The following is a 21,748-nucleotide window of genomic DNA, read 5'->3' as shown; positions in this document are numbered from 1 at the left end:
TGAGGAGGAGGGCTCCCTCTGGCACTCCAGCCACAGGCAAGAAATCAGCAGCTTGAAGATCGAAGCAGAAAGCCTCCACTCTCCCATCATCCCATTATCAGCTTGGAAAAACTTGGTGAAGAGGCAGGTACTGGCAACTTCGTCCGAAAAGGAGTCTGCTGCTCTTTGCCTCAGCCCCATTACTGCGGCACTGGGTACTGCATATAGCTCGGGGAAAGTTCATCCTTTTCTACGCGACACACTGTCAGCTCAGGCCTGCAGGAATAAACTCTACATAAGACTCATTGTTCTAAGAATTACAGATTGTAATCAAGCTTGGGTAGAGAAGGAATCAGCAGCCTCATGCAGGCTTTGCTCATACTGCAAGGAATCCTGGTTTTACCTGCTGTGTTATTGTTCCAAACTGGCCGAAGATGGCTGCCGTTTGCTCGCCCAATTTTTAGGGCTAACGGTTTGAGTACTTGCAAGGAGGTCTCGGACTAGCGGTTTACTGAAACCAATGCTTGTAATTTAGCGAGAGTGGTGAAGTGAACACATTTAATCAGATTAGCACTCAAAGAGTCTCTATAGATTATTTTAGCCCCACGACATGCTAAAACCCAGCACACTATAACCTACAAGACCCATTTTAACCTGTAGGCTCACAATGAGACGGCTGAAACTAACCCAAGTCAAGCGAAAGGCCAACATATGCATGTTTAACTCACATGATGCACTTTAATCCCCCTAAAGTGGAAGTAGAACACTTTTCTATTATGTGCAGGAGTGGAGAACTGTAAGGGCCACCCCCCAGTAGTATAAGAATACTATATCTTGAATCTTTAATCCTATTGGCTCTACATTGTTGAGCAACTATGCTTCAACACCAGGTCCAGCACATTGCACTTTAGTACAGCATTTTATAATGTATCGAACCAAGTTGCTGTGAAGTAGGTTTTATCATGTATAGGAGGAATGCACAGCCACCTGCAACCAGTCTAATTAATTCCGGATTTTTAAATTTTTACTTAAAATGGATTCTACAATGGGATATCTTTTACGAAGGGACAAACATCACAACGCATTCTGATGCTTCTTTACTTTGAAATTGTAATTTACAATGACTTGAGACCAGAAGTGAGCCGTCAGACTCAGTAACTCTGGGATTTGGTGGGGATGGGGGAGGGAGGAACACATATCAATGCATATTTTACTGTACTGATTTTAATTAATCGAACAGTTAATAAACTTTACTTACAGTACTTGCACCTGAGTCTCGACAAAAACAGAGACTTTTTTTCAATAGTAAATGCATGTATAAGATAAGCCATTTTGTGGCAGCAAACTCTGTGATTCACAAAATCACAGGGTTCACAATAACAAAATATTTTTTTAAGTATGTATTAAAGCCATTTTGAAAGTTAGAAAAAAAATTGGCTCACAAAATTGCGTTTTGGAATTGTGGTGTGTAACGCACCAGGCGCTGACAGTACACCATGCCTGCTTCCCCCGTTGTATTCCCTAAAAAAGGGTATTTTTAAGGCTACACCAGTTCCTTTTATTAAACTGTCTACTGTTTGCAAATGCAGGCATGGTGATGTGATGTCCCTTGCAGGCCACCATCCCTGTGTTTATAGCCAATCACAGGAGGTTGTAAATAGCAACCTGCCTAATATATATTAATTATTCAGATTCTTCAGCGACTCCCTGTGACTGGAGATTTTGTAATGCGATCTAATATTTCATAGGTAGCACCACCAAATTAAAGACTGCTCACAAAAAGTTGGTGAGCAATTTGTGACAACTTTCTGTAATGACTCCTTTGGTATATCAGGCCCTTAATGTGTAAACTGGTAAAAGATAGTCTCTCATGTGTTGCAACACAAGCACTGCATAGGAGACACAATTATACATGAATAATTAGTAGCATCATTAGAGGGAAATACTCCTCTAGGCGGAGCCAGAAGACAACAAATGTATATTTTAAAGAATTATTAACAAATAATGTGCAAGACATCTAAGGCTGCCTGCAGCCGATCTAAAAAAAGATTTAATATCTGTATAAGACCACATTCTGGGCCTGATTCACAATAGTAACTTACACTTTTGAGTAAGTTTACACTTTTGGGTACGTTGACTACTTTTTAGTATTCACAAACTCTGAGTGTAAGTTACTACTAAAAAACTGTATTAAGTCCAGACATACACATAGTGCAAAATCCTTCCAATCAAATAGTAGCAAAAGGGACTTAAAATAAAAAAACAAAAGAATAATCTTAAATTCATGGTTACAATCTAAAAAAATGTGAATAATGTTAAAAAATATATAACAATAATATGTATTTATTATTTTGTTATTTTCTATCATTGTTGCAAAGCAGTAGTGGCTATGTGTTATGCTGGGCTTCCTACAAAAGTGTAAGTTCCTACAAAAGTATAAGTTCCTACAAAAATGCAGTTTGTGAACACCGAAAAGTAGTAAACATACACTAAAGTGTAAAGTTACTCAAAGGTGCCATTTGTGAATCAGGCCCTTGCTTGAGTGACAGAGCATTGGTGCTTATAAATACATATAAACTCATAATCTAAGTAGGGATGCTCTTAGGTTGATGCCAGGCCCCCATTTCGAGATCATACGTCTTATCGATCCCTCTGCTCTCCCGAGCATATTATTACCATCACCAGAAGCACACACAGATATTTAACCCTTTTCCACCTGTAAGGGGATTGGCTAAAGAACTAAAACAAATAATTTGCTTTGTATCTGTCGGTGGATTGTATGTGTTTTATAACACTTAGCACCTGGGAGTCACTTAGAGTTTGGTGGATGCAGAGTATTCTCCAAATAGTGCAACCGCCTCACCCGCCAAACATTTAGTGATGGGCACAGTGCCAGGCTTTGTGTGGTGGAACCTCATCTGACTCCGATGCCAGAAACCTTCCACCGACAACGCATCTGCACCAAGGCTATTGGTCAATGTGTATCAATATACTCCCCATTTAGGCCAGTCAGTCTAACACGTATTTCTTCTGTTAAGCTTGGCAGTCCCAAAGAGTGAAAAACACAAGTCACCCTCCATGCTCTCCAAGAATATTTCCCAGCACATCAGGACTATTTTTTATTATTATTATTATTATTATTATTATTATTATTATTATTATTATTATTATTATTATTATTATTATTGTTCAATAACAAACTCCAACTCACATTGAAAAACAAAGGTTTTACTGAGTTGGTGAAACAAGCTTTGTGCCTGCTTAGCAAAGTCCTGTACCTTAACAGCAACCACTGTTCCAGCAGCTACACTGAAGGCTTTAGAAAACAGATTTAGGGCCAGATGTACGAAGCATTTTACCAGTCGCAAAACGGCCAATCGGGCGATTTGCAACCAGTAAATTGGATTTTGCCATGTACAGAAGGCAAAATGCATCTTAGTAACTTGTTACCGAATCACATTTTGCTTTTGCGATTCGGTATTCGGAAGGGGTGTGTTTAGGGCGTCCCTTCCTAATACTGAGTAGCACTGCTATGTATGAATGTTTTGCGACCAGTGATGCGGGGATTCTGCACATATACAGAACTATGCACAGGAAAACAGGACCTCAGTCTGTAGGGGCTAAGCCTTCCTACCGCCTCAGTACCCATAATCCCAGAACCGACTAGCTATAGGGTCTCATTCATTCTCCTACATAATCACAAAGCTACAAATGATTAGACAACCCAGAACACAACACTCCCGACTCTCTCAGGAATCGCGGTGGCAAGACGTACCCTTTCACTCACTCAGTCATACTTGTCCACAAAAAGATTAGACAGAGTCACTGTTATAGTTCAAGATGTTTATTTTTAACTATCGTGCTCTATAATGCAGTATACAAGCCACTACCAGCAGCAAGAGGCATAAACCTAACACAGTTTGCATTGTAGCAAGTCCATAGACTATGACTGGGGAAATCATTGTATACAGACAGTGGATAAAGGACTATAAGGCCTAACCACCCTCCACTTGGCAAGAAGAAGTTTTATTATATAAAAGAAGATCTCAGGGCTTTGTGAGCAGACGCCATAGATTGTAGTTTTTACATCATAGCAACAGCATAGCTCTTTTCCCTGGAAAGGTCCCTCTACAAGTGTGTGTTAAACTAACATGCAACCCCATAATATCAAATCACGGGTTTCCTGCTGCTGCAGCTGTGTAGCATGTTTTGTCTAAGTGCTAGGGACTGACCAGAACAGAATAACAAGGGGCATTGTTTATCGACCTTGCACTCCGTGTTCAGACTAAACTCCAGGAATAGGCAGAGAACGCAGAAAGCAGACACTTCTCATGTGAAAGGCACAAACAGAGCCTCACATAATAAAGTCATGTAGTAATGTGCACAAAAGCAGCATCATAACAGCAGAGCTCATGCTAACTTAGCAATGTCAGCAATGTCCCCAACGGCCATATGACACAGAAAACACGGTGGCAAAACATTTAAAGTTACCACCAACTTCAAGTTGGTGGTAACCCATTCGCAAATGGGAAGGGATCCACAGGGGACCCCTTCCCCTTTCAGAATATGGTTGCCAACATTTTTCAGAGCAAGCAGTGGTCCCACGGACCACTGCCTACTCCTGAAAAATGAAAAGGTAGCTTTTTCATTTTTTTTTTTAATTAATCCCGTTTTCCTTTAAGGAAAAGGGCTGTATTACAAAAAATATATTGTTTTATTTAAAAAGCAATCACAGACATCATGGTCTGCTGGCCCCAGCAGGCCACTATCCCTGTTATGTAGCCATTCACCATGGGTCGCAAATTGCTACCTGCCTCATGAATATTGATGAGGCCGGTGCATTTGCTACCCACTGTAAATCTCTAACAGTGTCAAACACAGTAGCGGCCAGCGGTGGAAGTGCTACTGGGCGCTGATGCGGGGCGGGGGAGGGGAAGAGTGGGGGATAGTAAACTATGGATTACGGCTGATTAGCGGTAAGCAAACATATAAATAAATCAAACGAATTTCGTTGCACATGCTGCATCCTAAAATGCGATGCGCCGCGCGCAACAAAATTTTGGCATATTATGGAGAAACAGCGTTGACAAATGGGTTTTCAAACCTTATCGAAGTCAAATCTTTACATTCAAAATCAAATCTGATTTGCAGACAGAAAAAATATTGATGGTATTTGTGTGGCTTGAGAATATCGGACCCAGGTGTTTGCATCCATTCAATTTGTTAGGATGGCTGATAGGAGATTCTGAACGGCCACTGAAAAGTGGCACCTCCCAGCCCCCGGAAACATCAGTGGGTGAAACATTTTCTTCTTAATAAAAGAAATAATGAAACTCCATGAAAGTTTTGAGTGCTGACCCTACCATTTAAGAAAATTCACAAAAACTCTTTTTGAAAATCTTCAAATTTTGCTGTACGCTTTCATCATCAACATAAGGTGTGAGAAATAATGAGCTAAAATGATTTGCCAGCTGTGCAAAATAACTTATGTCAGGGAGAAAAAGCACTGAAAGTCAAAAAAACACGGGGGAAGAACAAACCTGGCTGCCAGAGCCTGACACCGACCGGCGCAGCCCCGGACTTGTAATAGTTTGTGGCAGTGCATAATCGGAAATAAAAAAAATGTGTTAGGACCCTCACCTGAAGACCACTGCATCTGTAACCACCCATTGCCTTGCCAGCGCTGCCAACGACAGACCTTCCAGGCCTCCAAAGCTATAAGAATGGGGGGAGTGCCAGGAATTGATCAGGTTTAATGTAGATTGAATTAATAAACAGCTGCAGTTCTGCTCATCTCTATGTTACACAGACAGCACCCCATGTGGCAGACCGTCATTGTGCTGGTGTTCACAGTTAAGTGCCGCTGCCAAGCACCGGAACCCACCGGCTCAAATTAAGCACTGGGAGTGGAAAGGGGTTATTAATATGTGATGTGTCCTCCTTCCCTGGCTGAACAGCCCAGCACAGGGAGGTTAATGCCATGCCACCCTGCTCTGCCTTTTCCAAGAGCTTTGGAGGGAAACCCCATGACCAGAAGACTCTCATGTCATAGCCTTTCTTAATCTTTGTCAACAGCTGGGAAGGAAAGTGTGTGCCTTCCCAGCTCCATGTACTCCTCTTCACCACAGCTGGAAACCAGCAGAAGAATGCCATCAATATGTAGAGAAACCATCTTTTCTGGTGGGGAAGGTGATTTCCTTTTGAGCCTTTTATTGCCTTAATCAATATGTCAAGGATCCAATCAGGATAGTGATTAATCGAAGTGAGAGGGGACATAGCGGCCAGGGTCCCATACCTATAGATAAAGGTTCAATCAAGCAGCTGATGATTTTCAATCTGCCACAGCCTCGGAGTAATCACGTCCGAGCAAGTTAATCAGGTAAGTACCCAACCCAGGCTGTACAAACCTTCGATCAGAAAGGGCCACTCTAGGCAATGAGCTGGAGGCTTTTTCAGCATCAAGACACACTCCACCACCGGCCTTAGCTGATGTATAAATGCAAAGATGGTGCACAAAGCAGAGTTTTCCTACCAAGAATAAAGCTTGATGATGCATGTTTAGGAATTCAGGGACCAGCATATAGACATTTTGCATTGGATTTGCAAATTCAAATCCACGATAAGACAGTTTTTTAAACTTCTTTCCCTGGCTGTAGACTTTCAAGTCATCCCCAAGCGCATGTGTAGTGCACAGAGCCCACTGCACATGGCATACAGCAAAGACAATGAGTCCAGAGCCCACAGCACACAGCTGGAGGCCATGTGCAGTGGGTCTGGGATGGAAGGGGCCTTTGCGCAGCTGCTGGTCATGCTCAGTGGAGGTTGTGTATGGTGGACTGGTCAGCCATGGCCGGTATGGGAGTACCTGACGGGTGGACGTGGGGATGGGGAGTGGCAGGGTGGGGGTTAGTAATGTATGGATTACGGACCTTAACAGGTAAGTAAACATATAAATAAATCAAATGAATTTCGTTGTGGGCACTGCATTGTATTTGGTGATGCAGTGCACGCAACGAAATGAAATGAAATGAAATGAAAATGTATTTATAGAGCGCATGGCTGCCCTAGAGCGTCCCAGCGCTAAAATGAAACACAAAACCACAGCCGTGTGCACCAGGAAAATTAGGTGTCAAGACGGAAGAGGTGGGTTTTCAAGGCCCTGCGGAATTTCCCAAGGTTGGGCTCCTTGCGGAGCTCAACAGGAAGGGCATTCCACAACTGCCCAGCGTTTATGGAGAACCGACGGCCGCCGGACCTTGCTTTCTTCACTCTGGGAATTGCCACCAAATTACCGTGATCAGTGCGAAGGGAGCATGGCGGCGAAGGGAGCGTGGCGGCTTGTAGGGGGGGCAACGAAATTCGTTTTATTTATTTATATGTTTACTTATCTGCTAAGGTACGTAATCCATACATTACTACCCCTCACCCTGCCCCTCTCCCTCCCCACGTCACCGCCCGGCAGGTACTCCCATACCGGCTGCGGCTGGGACTGGTGCAAGGTGGGTTGAGTGACGGACCTGCCTGTAGCAGACAATTCCCACTGTGGACAGTCAAAGAACACCCACACCACAGGTTGAGTGCACAGGCAATGCAAGCAATCCCTGTTACACACAGGAAAGGTTAAGTGCAGCCGAGATTGCCCATAAGGTGGGTTTGGTGCAGGGTCAACCCTACTTCATAATTCCAGTGGCCATATATGGCAGAGGAAAATCACAATGAGGGAAGGGATAGTAGAATACATAAATGTATAAAAGCTTGGGAGTTAGACATAATAAAACATAAAAGAATAAAAACATAACTGAAAGTTTACGCTGTACCTTTCTTTGCTCATAAGACATTAATGTTTTCTTAAAATCCCAGTAATTTCCGAACAAAAAACAGTTGAAAAGATGTTTTGAACCCTTTGAAATTGGCCAGTTACAATGAGTGATTCAAATTATAAAGTGCCCCCAAATGCACAGCTTGTTACCTCACACATGATTTCACAGATGACATCACAAATAGCATCAGTGATGACGTCACTCATCACCAGTGACACCATTGATGCTCTCATCATCGATGGTGCAGGCAGTGTACTTCCATCTTACCAACAAACGAAAGGTTAGATAGAAAATATAGCATCTCCAGGCATGGCAATTTGAAATTGGCCAAGTTCCGCACCGAACATGCAACTTTATAGAGCTAGAAATCATGATTGCTTTTTCAAATCGACTGCGAAGGCAATGTTTGCCTTTCATCCAGCCACAGCTATCGGGTAGAACTGATGGAGATGTAAGAGCCTACTTTAGACAGTGGTAATAAGACCTTTTTCCACAAGTGAGTTGGGACCAGATATGCTTAGCTTTTTTAAGCTCGCAAACAGCCAGATGCCGTTTGCTACAGCAAGAAAGCATTTTTAAATGTATAAACCTATTACTGAATCGTAAAATGGGTTAGCGATTCGGTATTAGGACGGGGTGTATTAAAGGCATCCCTTCCTAATAGCAACTTCCAGTCATATGTGAAAAGGTTTTGCAACCGAAATACGGTCACAAAATATTTGCATTTTACCGACTGCTCAAAGTAGATGGTAACGGATTCACAAATGGGAAGGGATCCCAAGGGACCCTTTCTTATTTGTGAATGGTTGTAAAAACGGTTTGTAAGAGCAGGGACCACTGCCTACTCTTAAAAAGTTAAAAGAAAACTTTTTTTAAACGCCTCCCATTTTCCTTTAAGTGGAATGTGCTGCATTCTCAAAAAAAGTTGCTTTATTTACAAGCAATCATATACATAATGATCTGATGAACCCAGAAGACCACCATCCCTGTGATTTTAGTGATTCCCAACGGGTCATAAATTGCAACTTACCTCATGAATATTGATGAAGTAGGTCTTTTTGCGACCCACTGGGAATCGCAAACAGTGTAAAACAAACTGTAGTATATCGCTGTTTGCATTTACCTAATAGTGAAGCACACACATTGCTATTCAGTAATTGCAAACACAGACCTATGTACATCTGGCCCATGGTTACTAGACCTTGTTAATGCTACTTTCCCAAGTTCACTAACAATGCAAAGTGTGCCTTTCATCCAGCTGCAGTGACACGTGGCCTCACTAGATCACTAGTCCAGTCATCGATTATATCCCTAAATCCCTCATATGTGGCCTCTTATGATAGGCCATGAGCAGTGCACGGGTGGGCAAGTTAGGGTTTGCACTTTCTGCAGCTAACCATATTTGCCTAATTTCAGTGTTTTGTTCAGTTTTTTAAATATAACATCACTTCAACTAGGTTTATCAGAAAAAAAAGTGTGTGTGTGTTTTGCCACTTTTAAGTCTCCTCCAATAAAGCTATTGAGACTCCCTTCAGGAGTAATGACTGTGATGAGATTACTTATGATTTCGCTCTTTATAATTAGTGTCAGTAACTGGCTAGAGAATGACAGGGCTGTGCCCATGGCTATGATGGGCAGACACCACCTTATAAGCATTCATTGTATGAGTGGATCTGAGTGCATGACCTGATTTTTAAGTACATTGTATGCAACATTTTTTCTAGTTTTATATATAGCGTGCACTCAAAAGGAAGGTGTTGGAGTACTTTACATGATCATCAGTTACATTCAGCAAGGACACATTCATTTGTGTGTTTTTTGACACGAGGAGATTAAGGGCCTCATTTATGAAAACTGTTGTTTCGCTGCGACAAAACAGCAATGCAACAGTTTTCACTGCATCCTCCTTGCGACCCGATGGATGAGCCATATTTAATGTATGGCGCTCCATGTCGCAAGGATTTACAGATATATATTTAAGGGAGAATACATTTCGTCATCACTGTTGTATGTATGGTAATGAGGTACCTTGATACATGCCGTCTACCATCTCCCGAGCCAGCGTGTCTGAGTGAGGCCACTTCCGGCAAGGCCCCAGGAGGTGGACTCACTCAGACATGAAATGTATTCGCCCTTAAATATATGGGGACACAATTAATTGAATTCCAATGCAACTACCGAAATTTAATATCGATAAATAAGGAAGACTTGCAGCTCACTTTTTCCTAACACAAAGATTTTGAAAAGCAAAATGTATGCCCTGATTAAGTTCACATGTAGTGAATGAAACGTGGTGGCTGTTCAGTTCCATTTCTAAGAAAAATAAAGATTACCTTGGATGTCATATGCAAAGATTGGACTAAGATTTGTGGAATACTGATTTGTGACGCATCTGTAGGTGCAAAAGTGAAGCATTGCTGGGGTGTGTCTGAAAACAGACGCAACCCCAGCAATGTGTCCTTTCACATAGGGCAAGCCCCATGTGAAAGGGTTTGTGTCAGTCTAATGCCTGCTGTGAGGAAGGCGTAAGATATTGATGCAGTAGCCCTCTAGAAGTATTGCAGTGAAATCTCATAGATTTCACTGTGGCACATCTACGACCCTTTATTGCGGGTTAATGCCCACCATGCATACATTACACCTGATACAGCTATAATGTAGCGCAGGCCTTTACAAAATGACACATCTGCTTAGATGCGTACTTTGTAAATATGTCCCAACTTGCGGTATAATTTACGCCTCTGCAGCACCACAAAAAGTGACGCAACAGTGGCGTAAAAGTGACGCAGTCCTTTATAAATAAGGTCCTCAGTATTTTTCCCAGAATCACATGATGTTGAATGGACGCCGAGACTCGAACCTCGTCCCTCAGTTCCAAGTCAGCAGCTCTGGCTGTTGCACCACATCTTCTTCTCTCTCAAGAGCTAAATCAGTTACTATACAGATTTTCAACTTTGCAACGCTGCACGCCTGTGTATTTGATTCTGTTTTAGATGCGCCACTTAATTCAGTAACAAGGTACTCTACTCCGTGTAACTTTAAAACAAAGAGTGAATGCCATTTCGCGAATGTCTAAACTGTCCAAGTAACACAAGTTAAAGCCAAGAGTGCATCATTTTGTTTGATGTGAGCAGTCTCGCTGTCTAACTGTGGCATCCTTTCTTCTTTTGGTTCTAGCATCGGTGGAGCAGTGCCCACTGTGTTCTCCTATTTCTCCGAAGTGCTGGCTCGGGAGAAGCGCGGCGAGCACTTGAGCTGGCTCTGCATGTTCTGGATGATCGGTGGAATCTATGCTTCTGCCATGGCCTGGGCTATTATTCCACACTATGGTATGTAAACAAGAGTTCTTCTTATACAGCTGTCTATAAAGTGTTCATGTGAGCTAAACCTATTTATCCAGGTAGCCGGCTCTGCTTTCCTGTAGGTGAATGGACATCTGAGGTGAAGATACCAAGAACTGGTAGAAGTTCATGGCAGGCTCAGACCACCCTGTCGATCTGTTTAGGGACTTCATTGGTAATTTCAATATAACAGAGCTTACATTTTTTCTGGTTCTTCCTTTCTCTGCCACCATCATGATGCAAGTTCTAAATGGGACAAAAAATAGACCCAGGCACCAAAATTAAAGGGAATCAGTTCACTAAACAAGTGGCCTACTTGTAAATCAGGCCAGTTTTGAACTTGTAAAGACACAGTGTATGGGTATTTTGCAAGGCATGGGAGCCTGCATGCATTTGTGTTTGCTGCAAGCAATGTTTGTGGTAATATCAGGGGAATCAACACTAAAAACTGACTACCTGGCAAAATTAAAGGCCCATAACCAGATAAAAAACAGCCCACTCACTAACCTGCAAGGCCAGCCCATCGGGTACTGCCTGACTGACATATAGGCAGTCCGACTCTGTCACTGTGGTTACTTTCAATGTACAAAATGATTGATGGACAGCTGCTGTCAGCTTTGGGGACTGTTTGCCACATTTTTACATTTCTTTTTAGTTTTTCAGATACTAACTCCACCCCCTGGGAGGTTTCTACCAGGGTTGGGGTTTGTTAATTGTTTTTTCTATCTCTCACTGCCTGTTTTTGTTCTGGATTACAGAAAAAAGCACATTCGATCATCCACCCTAAGCAGAGTGGGTGGTGTAATACCCGCTCTCCAATGCCCCTGCTTTGACGGGCTGTCGGAGGAAGTTTTCTGACAACAGACCCAATGAATAGTCTGTCGACAGAAAACTTAAGGTCTACTCATCTGGAAATGAGGCGAGCAGACTCCGCCACCTTTGCCATTGCCTAGCCTCTCTGCCAAATCCTAAACCGGACCCTAAGATCAAGGCTCAAAAGAACTCACTCTTGATTAGGAAATTATGGAGGGCAACGATGTGGCAGTATTGGTGGTTTTAAGCATCCCTGGTTGCAGGCTCTAGGGTCATGGTGGCCCTGGGCAGGGAGCGTAGGTAGCGGGCCCCCGGAAGAGGGGGTCCAGGTGGGGCAGAGCGCGGAGGCCAGTAAAGAGGGGTGGGGGGTCAGGGTGTTTAGAAGTGGAACTGAGTCGGAGGCCGCCAAATCCCTACCAGGGGCCGCCACACAAATATGTATCCATCCTCAGAGGATAAATATATTAAGGATATATATTGGTGTGGTGGGCCCTGGGGTTTGGTGGCCCTGTGCAGGTGCACAGCTTGCACATGCCTAAGGCCGGCCCTGCTGGTTGCTTGCGTGAACAATGCACATTTGCAATGAGGTCCTTTTCCTTTAAGAACAGCTCTTAGCGAGACAGTGCCTCTCAGTGAGTGTGTGAAATGTGTAAGCATTACAAGCAAGCCTTGGAAAAGCCAATAGGAGTGATTTATATGTGCTAATGCGTTCAAAGTGCATTTGTGAGTAACTGTGATTTACATGTGTCATCACATTAAAGATAGAACTATTACAAAAAACAAAAATGCAGCAATTGGCTCAGGTAGAATTCATTTATTACTGATGAATTGAATCTACCCTCTCACACATATGAGGTGAAATGCTGCCTCGGAGGACAAATATCTCTGACATTGAAAATGTGAGGCATAGAGATAAATGCTGCTATCGGTGCAAAATGGATCAGGAAAGTACTCCTACATGTTACCAGGGGCTAAGGGAAAATATTTCTTCTAAAATGTTTTCAATGTGGAGAAAAAAAATGCTGAAAGGTGCAATATCGTTATTCCGGCAAAATTAAAGTATACATGTGGGAGGTAGGAGTGCATCTGACAAATTGCGGAGTATGTTTGTGAATCTCAAATTGAGTACAAGTATCAAAATCGTAAGCTTAGGTTGACAACTTTTAGACTGATGCTGTACCTTAATTTTTGTTTAGACATGCAGTGGTCAAGTTTCCTTCCTATCCATGAACATGTGTGTGTTCCTAAGAAAAGTAGTTGGCCTCTATTACCAAAGCAATGGAGAAAGTGAAGTGACATGACGTGAAAAGGGATACAGCATGCAGGTGCAATATTCGTCAGCATCTTTCACATCTAGATCGTAATGAATGTATTTCTTGTGCACGTGAGGGTCTTCCTTCTAACATGGATAGAACATGTGACTGGTGATCTCTCTCCAAGTGGGCCGTGTCTTGGTTTCTGGTGGGTTATCTGTTGAATTCACTAAAACACCCATGCCTTGCTGGAGACCGATGCCGAGCATGTTCAATTCCCCCAGGGTATCCAGATTGTTTCTACGGTTGGTTGGTGTCCTCAGAGCATTGCAGTTTGCTGAATGCATAATGAAGGACAAATGCACACTCAGGTGAAAACGCTGCCTCTGTTTGGGCTTTTGGAATCATTTTCCCGCTGTGCTGATTTTCAGATTCACAGTCACTGAATGTTTTCTCATGCTAAATAGCGAGAGAAGTATAAAACACTTGCTACCTTCCCAGGCAACTCACCCGCTCCTTCCATGGCCTACATCTTTGTCCTGTGTCTGCTTTTCATTATACTTCCAGGAACTGTGCGGCTGCAATTTATGCAACTATATTTCTGCAGCATCTTACAGTAAATGTGCTGGCATTTACAATCAAATTAAAAAGAGCACTGAAGTATGGTTATAGATATAGTCTCTGTAAAGGTTTTCCTATAATGTTAGTAATAGTCTACCTAGCTTGCTATGTTAGCAAGAGTATTTACCTCTGCTACGATTGGTTCGTACATGATGTTCTTGGAATGGTTCTAAGTTGTAAGATGCATTCTACTTCAGTTGTTGGCTGTTTACTTCTGTGTATGGATGCAGTTAATTTACAACTCTTGTACTTACTACAAGCACTCATCGGATAAAACAAAAGGCATCAAGAGTGTGACATATCTAGTCCGATTTTTAGTCCTCAAAAATGGCAGAACATTCCAATGGCTGAATTGGTACTTTGCTACAATATTCTTAGAGTAAGCGTTTTAGTGTAGTATTGTGATGTCTCTGTCGTTTCCAGAGCTTTACCCCTACTGAAATCCTATAGGATTCAGAATTGAGAAGAAACCCCTTTGTTGCATTTGTTACATTTGGTATTATCAGAAAGACAGGGTTGGGGAGTAAAGCAGCCCCGGAGAATGTTTTACTCATAGCGCTGTAAAAGTAGAATGGGTGCCTTCGAAAATATCTGGGAGGAAAGAAATTTCCCTTCAAAATTGTTTTAGAAATAACCCATGCTTCTCCTTGAGGACTGATTTCAGGGCAGAGGGTTGTGAGCCTCTAAGACCATACTGCCCTGATAGCAGGCCTCTCCCATACTGCTAGGTTTCTTCTCATATGCTGTATCATAGATTGGTCCTAAGGGAAAAGCCTTCCGTACAGTAAGTGATGGTCATTCAACAAAATCATTCATCATTTGAAGCGCTTTGTCGATCCATCAAACTAATACAATTGACTCCATCTAACTCAATACAATACACGTGGTAAAATTACAATTAAATACATTCTCTTGAGCATTTAGAATTAATAATTAAAAATAAATACTCTTTAGCACAAGGGAGTCATTTAGAGTTGACAGAACAGTGCATCCAGCATAAATAGCAGATTCGCCATTGCCCCAGACACGCGGACCCTCAACCCCGTATAGACATGGGGGAACCTCAGGGTTTCCAGTGAGAGAGCTTCAGATGGCCCCACCTTTGGAAGCCCGGTATCTGATGGCCCGTGTGGCATAGAGCCATCAGGTCAATGGTATCACCCTGCCCTATTTATGGCAGTGTGCCCATCATTCTTTTTACCACCCAAGACTGCCATGTAGGACATAGCAGTCCCAGATTGAGAAATTGCACAATGCAGAGCAAGGACAAACTCCTTGTGCATCAGGGCCATTGTTATTTTATTCTGCAAGAACGTGTTCCCACTTTCGCGATTTGTTGCTACAGCACAAAATACTTTGCAGAGTGGGTACATCTAATATGGCGCCTGTTAGTAGATGTCGTCACCAGAGCAACCGTAGTGGCTGCCCCACTGAAGGCACAGAGATCCCCGCCAGGCAGTTGGGGATCAATAACTAGGCAAGAACGTCTTTGCCAGGGCGGTGGGGGTTGTGCATCCGCTGACCAGCCGAGCCATCTGACCAGGTCTATAAGACCTCCCAAGTCTTTAAATACAGTATCATGCTTTAGCAAGTACGAAAGGGGGAGGTTAATTGAGTTCATCAGAATTCCCTTCATAAGCACTTATTATGAATGGCCCTGTGACACCCCCTTTATTTTCCTGCCCTAGAATTACCGTGAACAGGATTCCCACCTGTTCTGCGGGCAGGGATAACATGTAGAGATCAGTGTTTCTGCACCAATTTTCACATGTTTTCCCTTCGTGCTTCACAAAGAAATGTTTGGCTCATTTCAGCTGCCAAAACCTCCTATAAAGCACAGCAACCTATAATTCTGATAAGCCTGGTAACTCCTGTTATCGAGCCCATCGGAATTAAAGGGCCACTCCTAATGAGAGCCATAGTAACTCCGACAAGCATTTGATCTGGTGCCATTTTATCACTAGCACAATATTGCTTGTGGTAGTGCATCTAAAAACAATGACATGCCTTCACGTGCATTGGAATTTCTCGGTTGTCCTGGAAACAGTCTCTGAAATCTTTTGTCACTTGCTTAGGCTTTAGACGCTGCACTTTTTAGTTTCCTAATTTTTTTACATTGGAGGAGACTATAAAATCCTCAACCATTTATATAAAGAGCTAAATCTATGTTTGAAGGATTGTCTTCCTGAGCTGTGATATCACCCTTTTTCAGCATCCTTAACATCTTCTATTACCGCTCAGACATAAATGTATATATATCTTTTTTTTAATAATTAACATTTTTAATAATGTTAAATGATCTAAAAGCACCACAAAGTCTCTAATGAATACATTTCAACCGCCATCCTGAAAACTAGTCCAATTAGCATAACCCTATTCGCAGTTCTTCATCTTTCTTTAACCTTAAACCTTGCCCTTATCCCAACCATAACTCTAATCCTGACCGTAAGCAATGCCTTTTAACTCTTTTTTTAAACCCCTTCTTTAAAAATCTTACCCTTTAGTTACATTACTTTTTTAATGATAGCGAAAAACACTACTATAGCTGTATCAAATTTTTTTTTTTAATAATGCTTTTGTTATAGGCTACTTCAATTGTGTCTTCTTGAGAACGTGTAAAGTACACCCCTCAGCCCGGGAATGTGAGGAAAATGTTCTGGACCACATTACATTTGTTTCCTTGATCCCACACCAGTCAATTTCACACATCACAGCCCATAGCATGCTATTCTTCCATGAAACTCAACTTACGCCAGATGCTGTCATAGGTGAAAGAACAGGGGGTGCAATGTAATAGCTTTGATATTTGGTTATGTGCACTACTGAAACCAAGTGACAACAATGTTAAGGCTACGGTTCAATGGACTCAGCGACTCATTTTCTTCCTTTGATTCGTCGACTCACTCTCTTTCTTTTCCTGCTGTGTGTTACACATCTTTTATGGCAGGTCTCAGGAGGTGAAGGTATTCAGTTCAGATGTAGTGCTGATAATCTTCATTGCTCTCAAGTTTCTCTCCTTGCACAACTAGGGATTCATCTAAAAATAATTTGATTTCTGCTCCCTGGTATGCAGCAGCTGATGCTTAATAAGGTGTGGTGTCTGTCTGAAATTCTTATCACATGTACCACACGTGTAGGGGTTTCCTCCAGTATGTATTCGCCAGTGCCTGACCAACAGTTGAGAAGTTTTGAAAGTTTTCCCACATTCGCTGCATGTATGAGCTTTTTTCATCACGTTTAAAGAGATGGAGAGTCTCTTCATACAGACTGCGCATTAATGACTTTGGTTGCCTGTCTTATTCTGCTGCTGCGTGTTGTCCATTGTTGACTGATTGTAGTATACTCCACACCGACTACAAGTAGCATCTTTAATTCGAGTCTGTGCATCCTGATTCTGTTTCATATTAAAAAAATTATTTGAACGCCCCTCATGTCTTGTCCAGGTAGATGGTTCTTGCTATGGGGGGCTTTTATGAAGTTCACTAACGTTTGACTTCTGGGTGGTGTTGCTTCTAGTTTCATCACATTAAAATGTTTTCCCATTTGGGTAAACTGTTGCAGTGTTAGTAATCGGAGATCTGTCGCTGATGGATCTCAGACCTGTTCACTCCCAGTTCCTTCCAGTGGTGTGTACGAATATGTTTAGCCCTCTGGGGCGACTGACACTTCCACTGCTCTCATCACTGGGACGGTCCAGGGAAACAGCCCTCTTCCTCTTTGACGATGAAAGAGACAAACTCCTCTTCTGTGCCGGGATAATACACGCCTTCCCTTCCAGTCGCCTCTGGAGGGTGCTTCGGCATTCGGGTGTCCTCTACTTTTATTCCTAGTGACACTGAAGAACTAGCAATCACAGAACCTGTGGAGTGTGTGCCAGAGAATCCACAGTCCGGGGCCTGCTGATCCCCAGGGCTCCGCCTTGCCTTATCTTTAGTGCTCCATGAAAATGTGGCAATAAGAGTGCCAAGTGAGAGCAGTGCTTGTTGGATTTAATTTGTCACCTTCTTGTACAGCTCTGTCTGCCATTCCTGAAGTAGGGTCTACTCCTCTTCAGAGAAGTAGGCAGAGCCTTCCTGAAGGGCAGCAGGCACCTGGTAGGAGCGCTGCAGAGACATGTCCGCCCGCATGGAAGGACCCTGGGTCCGAGCTGTGCCTTCCCAAACCAGGTGCAGACACTTGGGTCTAACCTGTTTTCATCATCTGATTTTGGTTGTTTTTGTTATTGTCATGGCAATGCAATTCTTATGTGTTGCTTTGCAGTGCAGGTGTATGCAAGATCTCTTGTTACCAATTCTTTTAAATTCGGTGTTGGCTCCAGTTATAGCAGTATAGTTTATCACCTCGTTCTTCTGGCTGGCAAAGTTTCTGGCATGCTTGCATTGCGAAGCACGAGTGGCTGTTTTACAATTCAAAAGTACACTCAGTCATCACACAATAATTTCTTTATCTTGTGTATATATTGCATACAGGAAAAATCCTTCTTTGTTAGGGTCTAGCCTGCAAGAGCGTGCAGTAGCTCATGTTTCTAGCTTGAGAGACACTGTTGTATACATAAAAGGGCTTGGAGCCCGCCTTTCACTTCCATTTGTTGGCTTGCGTGGCACTCTTCTTTACAGCCTCGTAATTTGTCAAGGCAGGCCTAACATCATTTCCGTTCCTCTCTGTGGAGCAGGGACCAAACACTGATTGATTCAACTTAATCAGTGCCTGTCCGTTGCTCCCGATGTGATTGAGGTGGGGAACATCCATTACGACGCTGTGTTTACACCGCACTACCATTACAACGATGGTTTTACAACGCAAGTCGTTACCACGACTTGCGCTGGAGGGCGCACTAGGCTAAGGAATAGTAGATTTACTATTCCAACACCTTCCCTACTGTACATAGGCTGGTGTTGGCATAGTAAATCTTACTATTCCTAAGTCTAGCACCCTACAGCGCAAGTCGTGGTAACGACTTGCGTTGTAAAACCAGAATTGTAATGATAGTGCGGTGTAAACACTGCGTTGTATTGACATACAACCATTGAGGTACTATTTTGATCTTTTTAACTTCTATTGCCCTGCAAACAGAAGTCATGTGACTGGAAAGAATGTGCCCAGCAGGACAAAAAAAATTGCAAAGATTAGTTTTCTATAGTTAACTTTCTTTTACTTTGCCAAGTCTTCTTTTCTCACTTTGCACTCATGTTTCCTTTTGTTTTTGCTCTTGGGCGCTATTTCCAAAAGATAAGGGGTATCTTAATGTAAAGCGACGTTGTTTCTGTCTTATGTGTAATTTTGGATATGATGCTTTAACACATAATCATGTAGTACACCCCAATCCACCCATCTCCAATCTATGCAAATCCACCCCACTTAACCCTTCACTAATCCGCCCGCTCAAACCAATCCAACCCAGTCCAATCCAATCCAATCCAATCCAATCTACCCCACTCCAATTCAATCAACTCGAATCCAAAACAGTCTGCCCCACTCGAATCTGTCCCACACCAATTTTCCCCACTCCAATCTGCCCCAATCCAATCGAAAATATTCTGCCCTACTCCAATCTGTCACACTCCAATCCACCCTACTCTAACCCGCCCCTCTCCAATCTGCCCCACACCAATCTGGCCCACACTAATATGCCCTACTCCAATCTGCCCCACTCCAATGCACCCCACTTCAATCCAACCCACTCCAATACACATCATCCCAATCCAATCAACCCCACTCTCTCCCCAATTTATCCCTTTCAATCCAAAACAATCTGCCCCACTCCAATCCAAAACAATCTGCCCCACTCAATCCAAAACAAATTTCCCCACTCCAATCAAAAACAATATCCCCAACTCCAATCTGTCCCACTCCAATCCAAAACAATCTGCCCCACTCCAATCCAATCTCCCCCACTCCAATCCAATCCACCTCACCCCAATCCAATCAACCCCACTCCCTCTCTAATTTACCCCAATTCAATCCAAAACAATCTGCCCCATTCCAGTCCAAAACAAGCTCCCCAACTCAATCCAAAACAAATTGCCTCACTCCAATACAAATCCTGCCTCACTCAAATCAAAAACAATTTCCCCCACTCCAATCTGCCCCACTCCAATCCAAAACAATCTGCCCCATTCCAATCCATCCCACTCCAATCTGCCCCGCTACAATCTGCCCACTCCAATCTGGTCCACTTCAATCAGCCTCACTCCAATCCAAAACAATCTGTCCCACTCTCATCAACCCCACTCCAATCCAAAATACTCTGCCCCACTCAAATCAGCCCCGATTGGAAGGTGGATTATTAGTAGAGGTAAGTATACACCTACCACTAGCAATGAGGCCACCAACGCAATATAAGGTCCAGTCAAGTTCTCAATACATTAGCCCCCAGCTCAACCCTTGGTAGCTGGCAGCGAGCAGGCAGGCTTTGTTTTGGAGACAGGTGTTTAAAGCATTTAAAAACACCAATACATTCAATGAGTAAGACTTAACACACAAAAAAATCTACAAACTAGGTTATAAAATAGGAAATATTTTTATGATTAAAATGACGCCAAAAATGACAAAACTCCAATGTAGGGAACCAGAGATGTGAATTTTTAAAGAATAAACACTTTCTAGTGCTTTAAAACATATAGCTCCAACTTGGGACATCTGGTCGTAATGGACCGGCACAAAGTCAAAGTTTGAGGGCAATTGTGATTTCACCTTCACACTTAGAAGCTTTTCAGGAGGATTTTCTCTCGTTGATGAGCAAGGCTCCTCTTCAGGCCGGGATTTGACGATGGCGGCTTGGTTCAGCGCGAGGCCTTGGTGAAATCCTGGAAGTCTTACGCCCCAGAGTTTTCAGCGGGATGAACCTGAAATCAAGGCTGGGTCATGGTTTTACATCAGCGACCTGACCCTTGCTGACGGAGCCGTCACCTTATGGAGCTTTTTCCAAAAGTTGCTCCAAATTTCTCCAAAGTTCTAGAACGTATTCCTGAATTTCTCCTTGAGGATGCAAAGTGTCCAAAACACACACCCAAGGGTCTTGAAGCTCTGAGATGGTCCTTGGAAGTTTGGGGCTACAGTTCCCACACTACACCTGGCCAAATCCTCAAAAAAGTCCACTGGACGCATCCCAGACTAGGGACTTCTTGGGGCAGATGGTGTGGCTAAGCTCTGTTAACCTGTTGCTTTCATGGACTCCACTCCTTAATCCTTTTTGAAGCAAAGCAAAGTCCTCGAGGCTATGGTTCCAAGTGTGCAGCAGGAGCAGTCATTCAGAGTGCAATCTTTTGGGGTGCAGACCAGGGTTCCAGCAGGGCAGTCGTTCTTCTCCTTGTAGTTTCAGGTAGCAGATATGAGTTGATATGCAGCTCTCACATATTTATCCAGTGTTTTTGGGCAACAAGTAGGTGGGCAACCTTGACCAATGGGGTACACGCTGCCACCCAAAAGCATGACAATTTCCTCCAAAGTGTGGCATATTCTTGTCCCCCAAACCTCAGTACTTTAAAATTCAAGATGATAATTTCTGTCCTTGGGAGTAAGAGCCGGCTAAGCCAACCTATTGGTATGACTCATTTCCCTTAACACTCACTTTTCAGACCTCCGGAAAATTCCATTCCTGTGGCACCTATCTGGCTGGGAGATACAGGAAGAGGGAGTAGGCCTGGCTAGCGTTCCGTACTGCTCTGCTCTCTTTGAAGCTCATTTTGTTTACCCAGACACCTTCATGGCCTGTACTCTGTTGCATAGCTCCCCCCACCAGATAGCCTATGCCTATTTACAGGCCACTTACCACCTCATCAAAGCAGTTTGGCTAAGCCGGTTAAGGGCTGGCCAATCAGAGAGGCTGCTGGAAGGCTGGATTTTGGCTCAAAGAAAAGAATGTTCTATACCTTCTTTTCTGTATTAGTTATGATAAATTCAACAGTGGCAAGTTGTTGGG

The 21,748-nt window shown here is 43.1% G+C and overlaps 1 protein-coding gene and 1 pseudogene across 1 annotated transcript in view; one reads left to right on the top strand and one right to left on the bottom strand.

Annotated features, from left to right (window-relative positions):
* SV2C (synaptic vesicle glycoprotein 2C) overlaps positions 1 to 21,748 on the top strand; it is a 532,655-nt gene that overhangs the window by 255,387 nt on the left and 255,520 nt on the right. Inside the window, exon 3 of the mRNA XM_086962974.1 lies at positions 10,977 to 11,128. Coding sequence (XP_086819100.1) covers positions 10,977 to 11,128 — 152 coding nt within the window. The remainder of the gene's footprint in view (positions 1 to 10,976; positions 11,129 to 21,748) is intronic.
* Positions 16,672 to 17,942, bottom strand: LOC147726712 (uncharacterized; annotated as a pseudogene).

The sequence above is a fragment of the Lissotriton vulgaris genome, chromosome 3_1, assembly GCF_964263255.1.
Source record: "Lissotriton vulgaris chromosome 3_1, aLisVul1.2, whole genome shotgun sequence".
Lineage (NCBI taxonomy): Eukaryota > Metazoa > Chordata > Amphibia > Caudata > Salamandridae > Lissotriton > Lissotriton vulgaris.
This window is presented reverse-complemented; position numbering and strand designations above follow the sequence as displayed.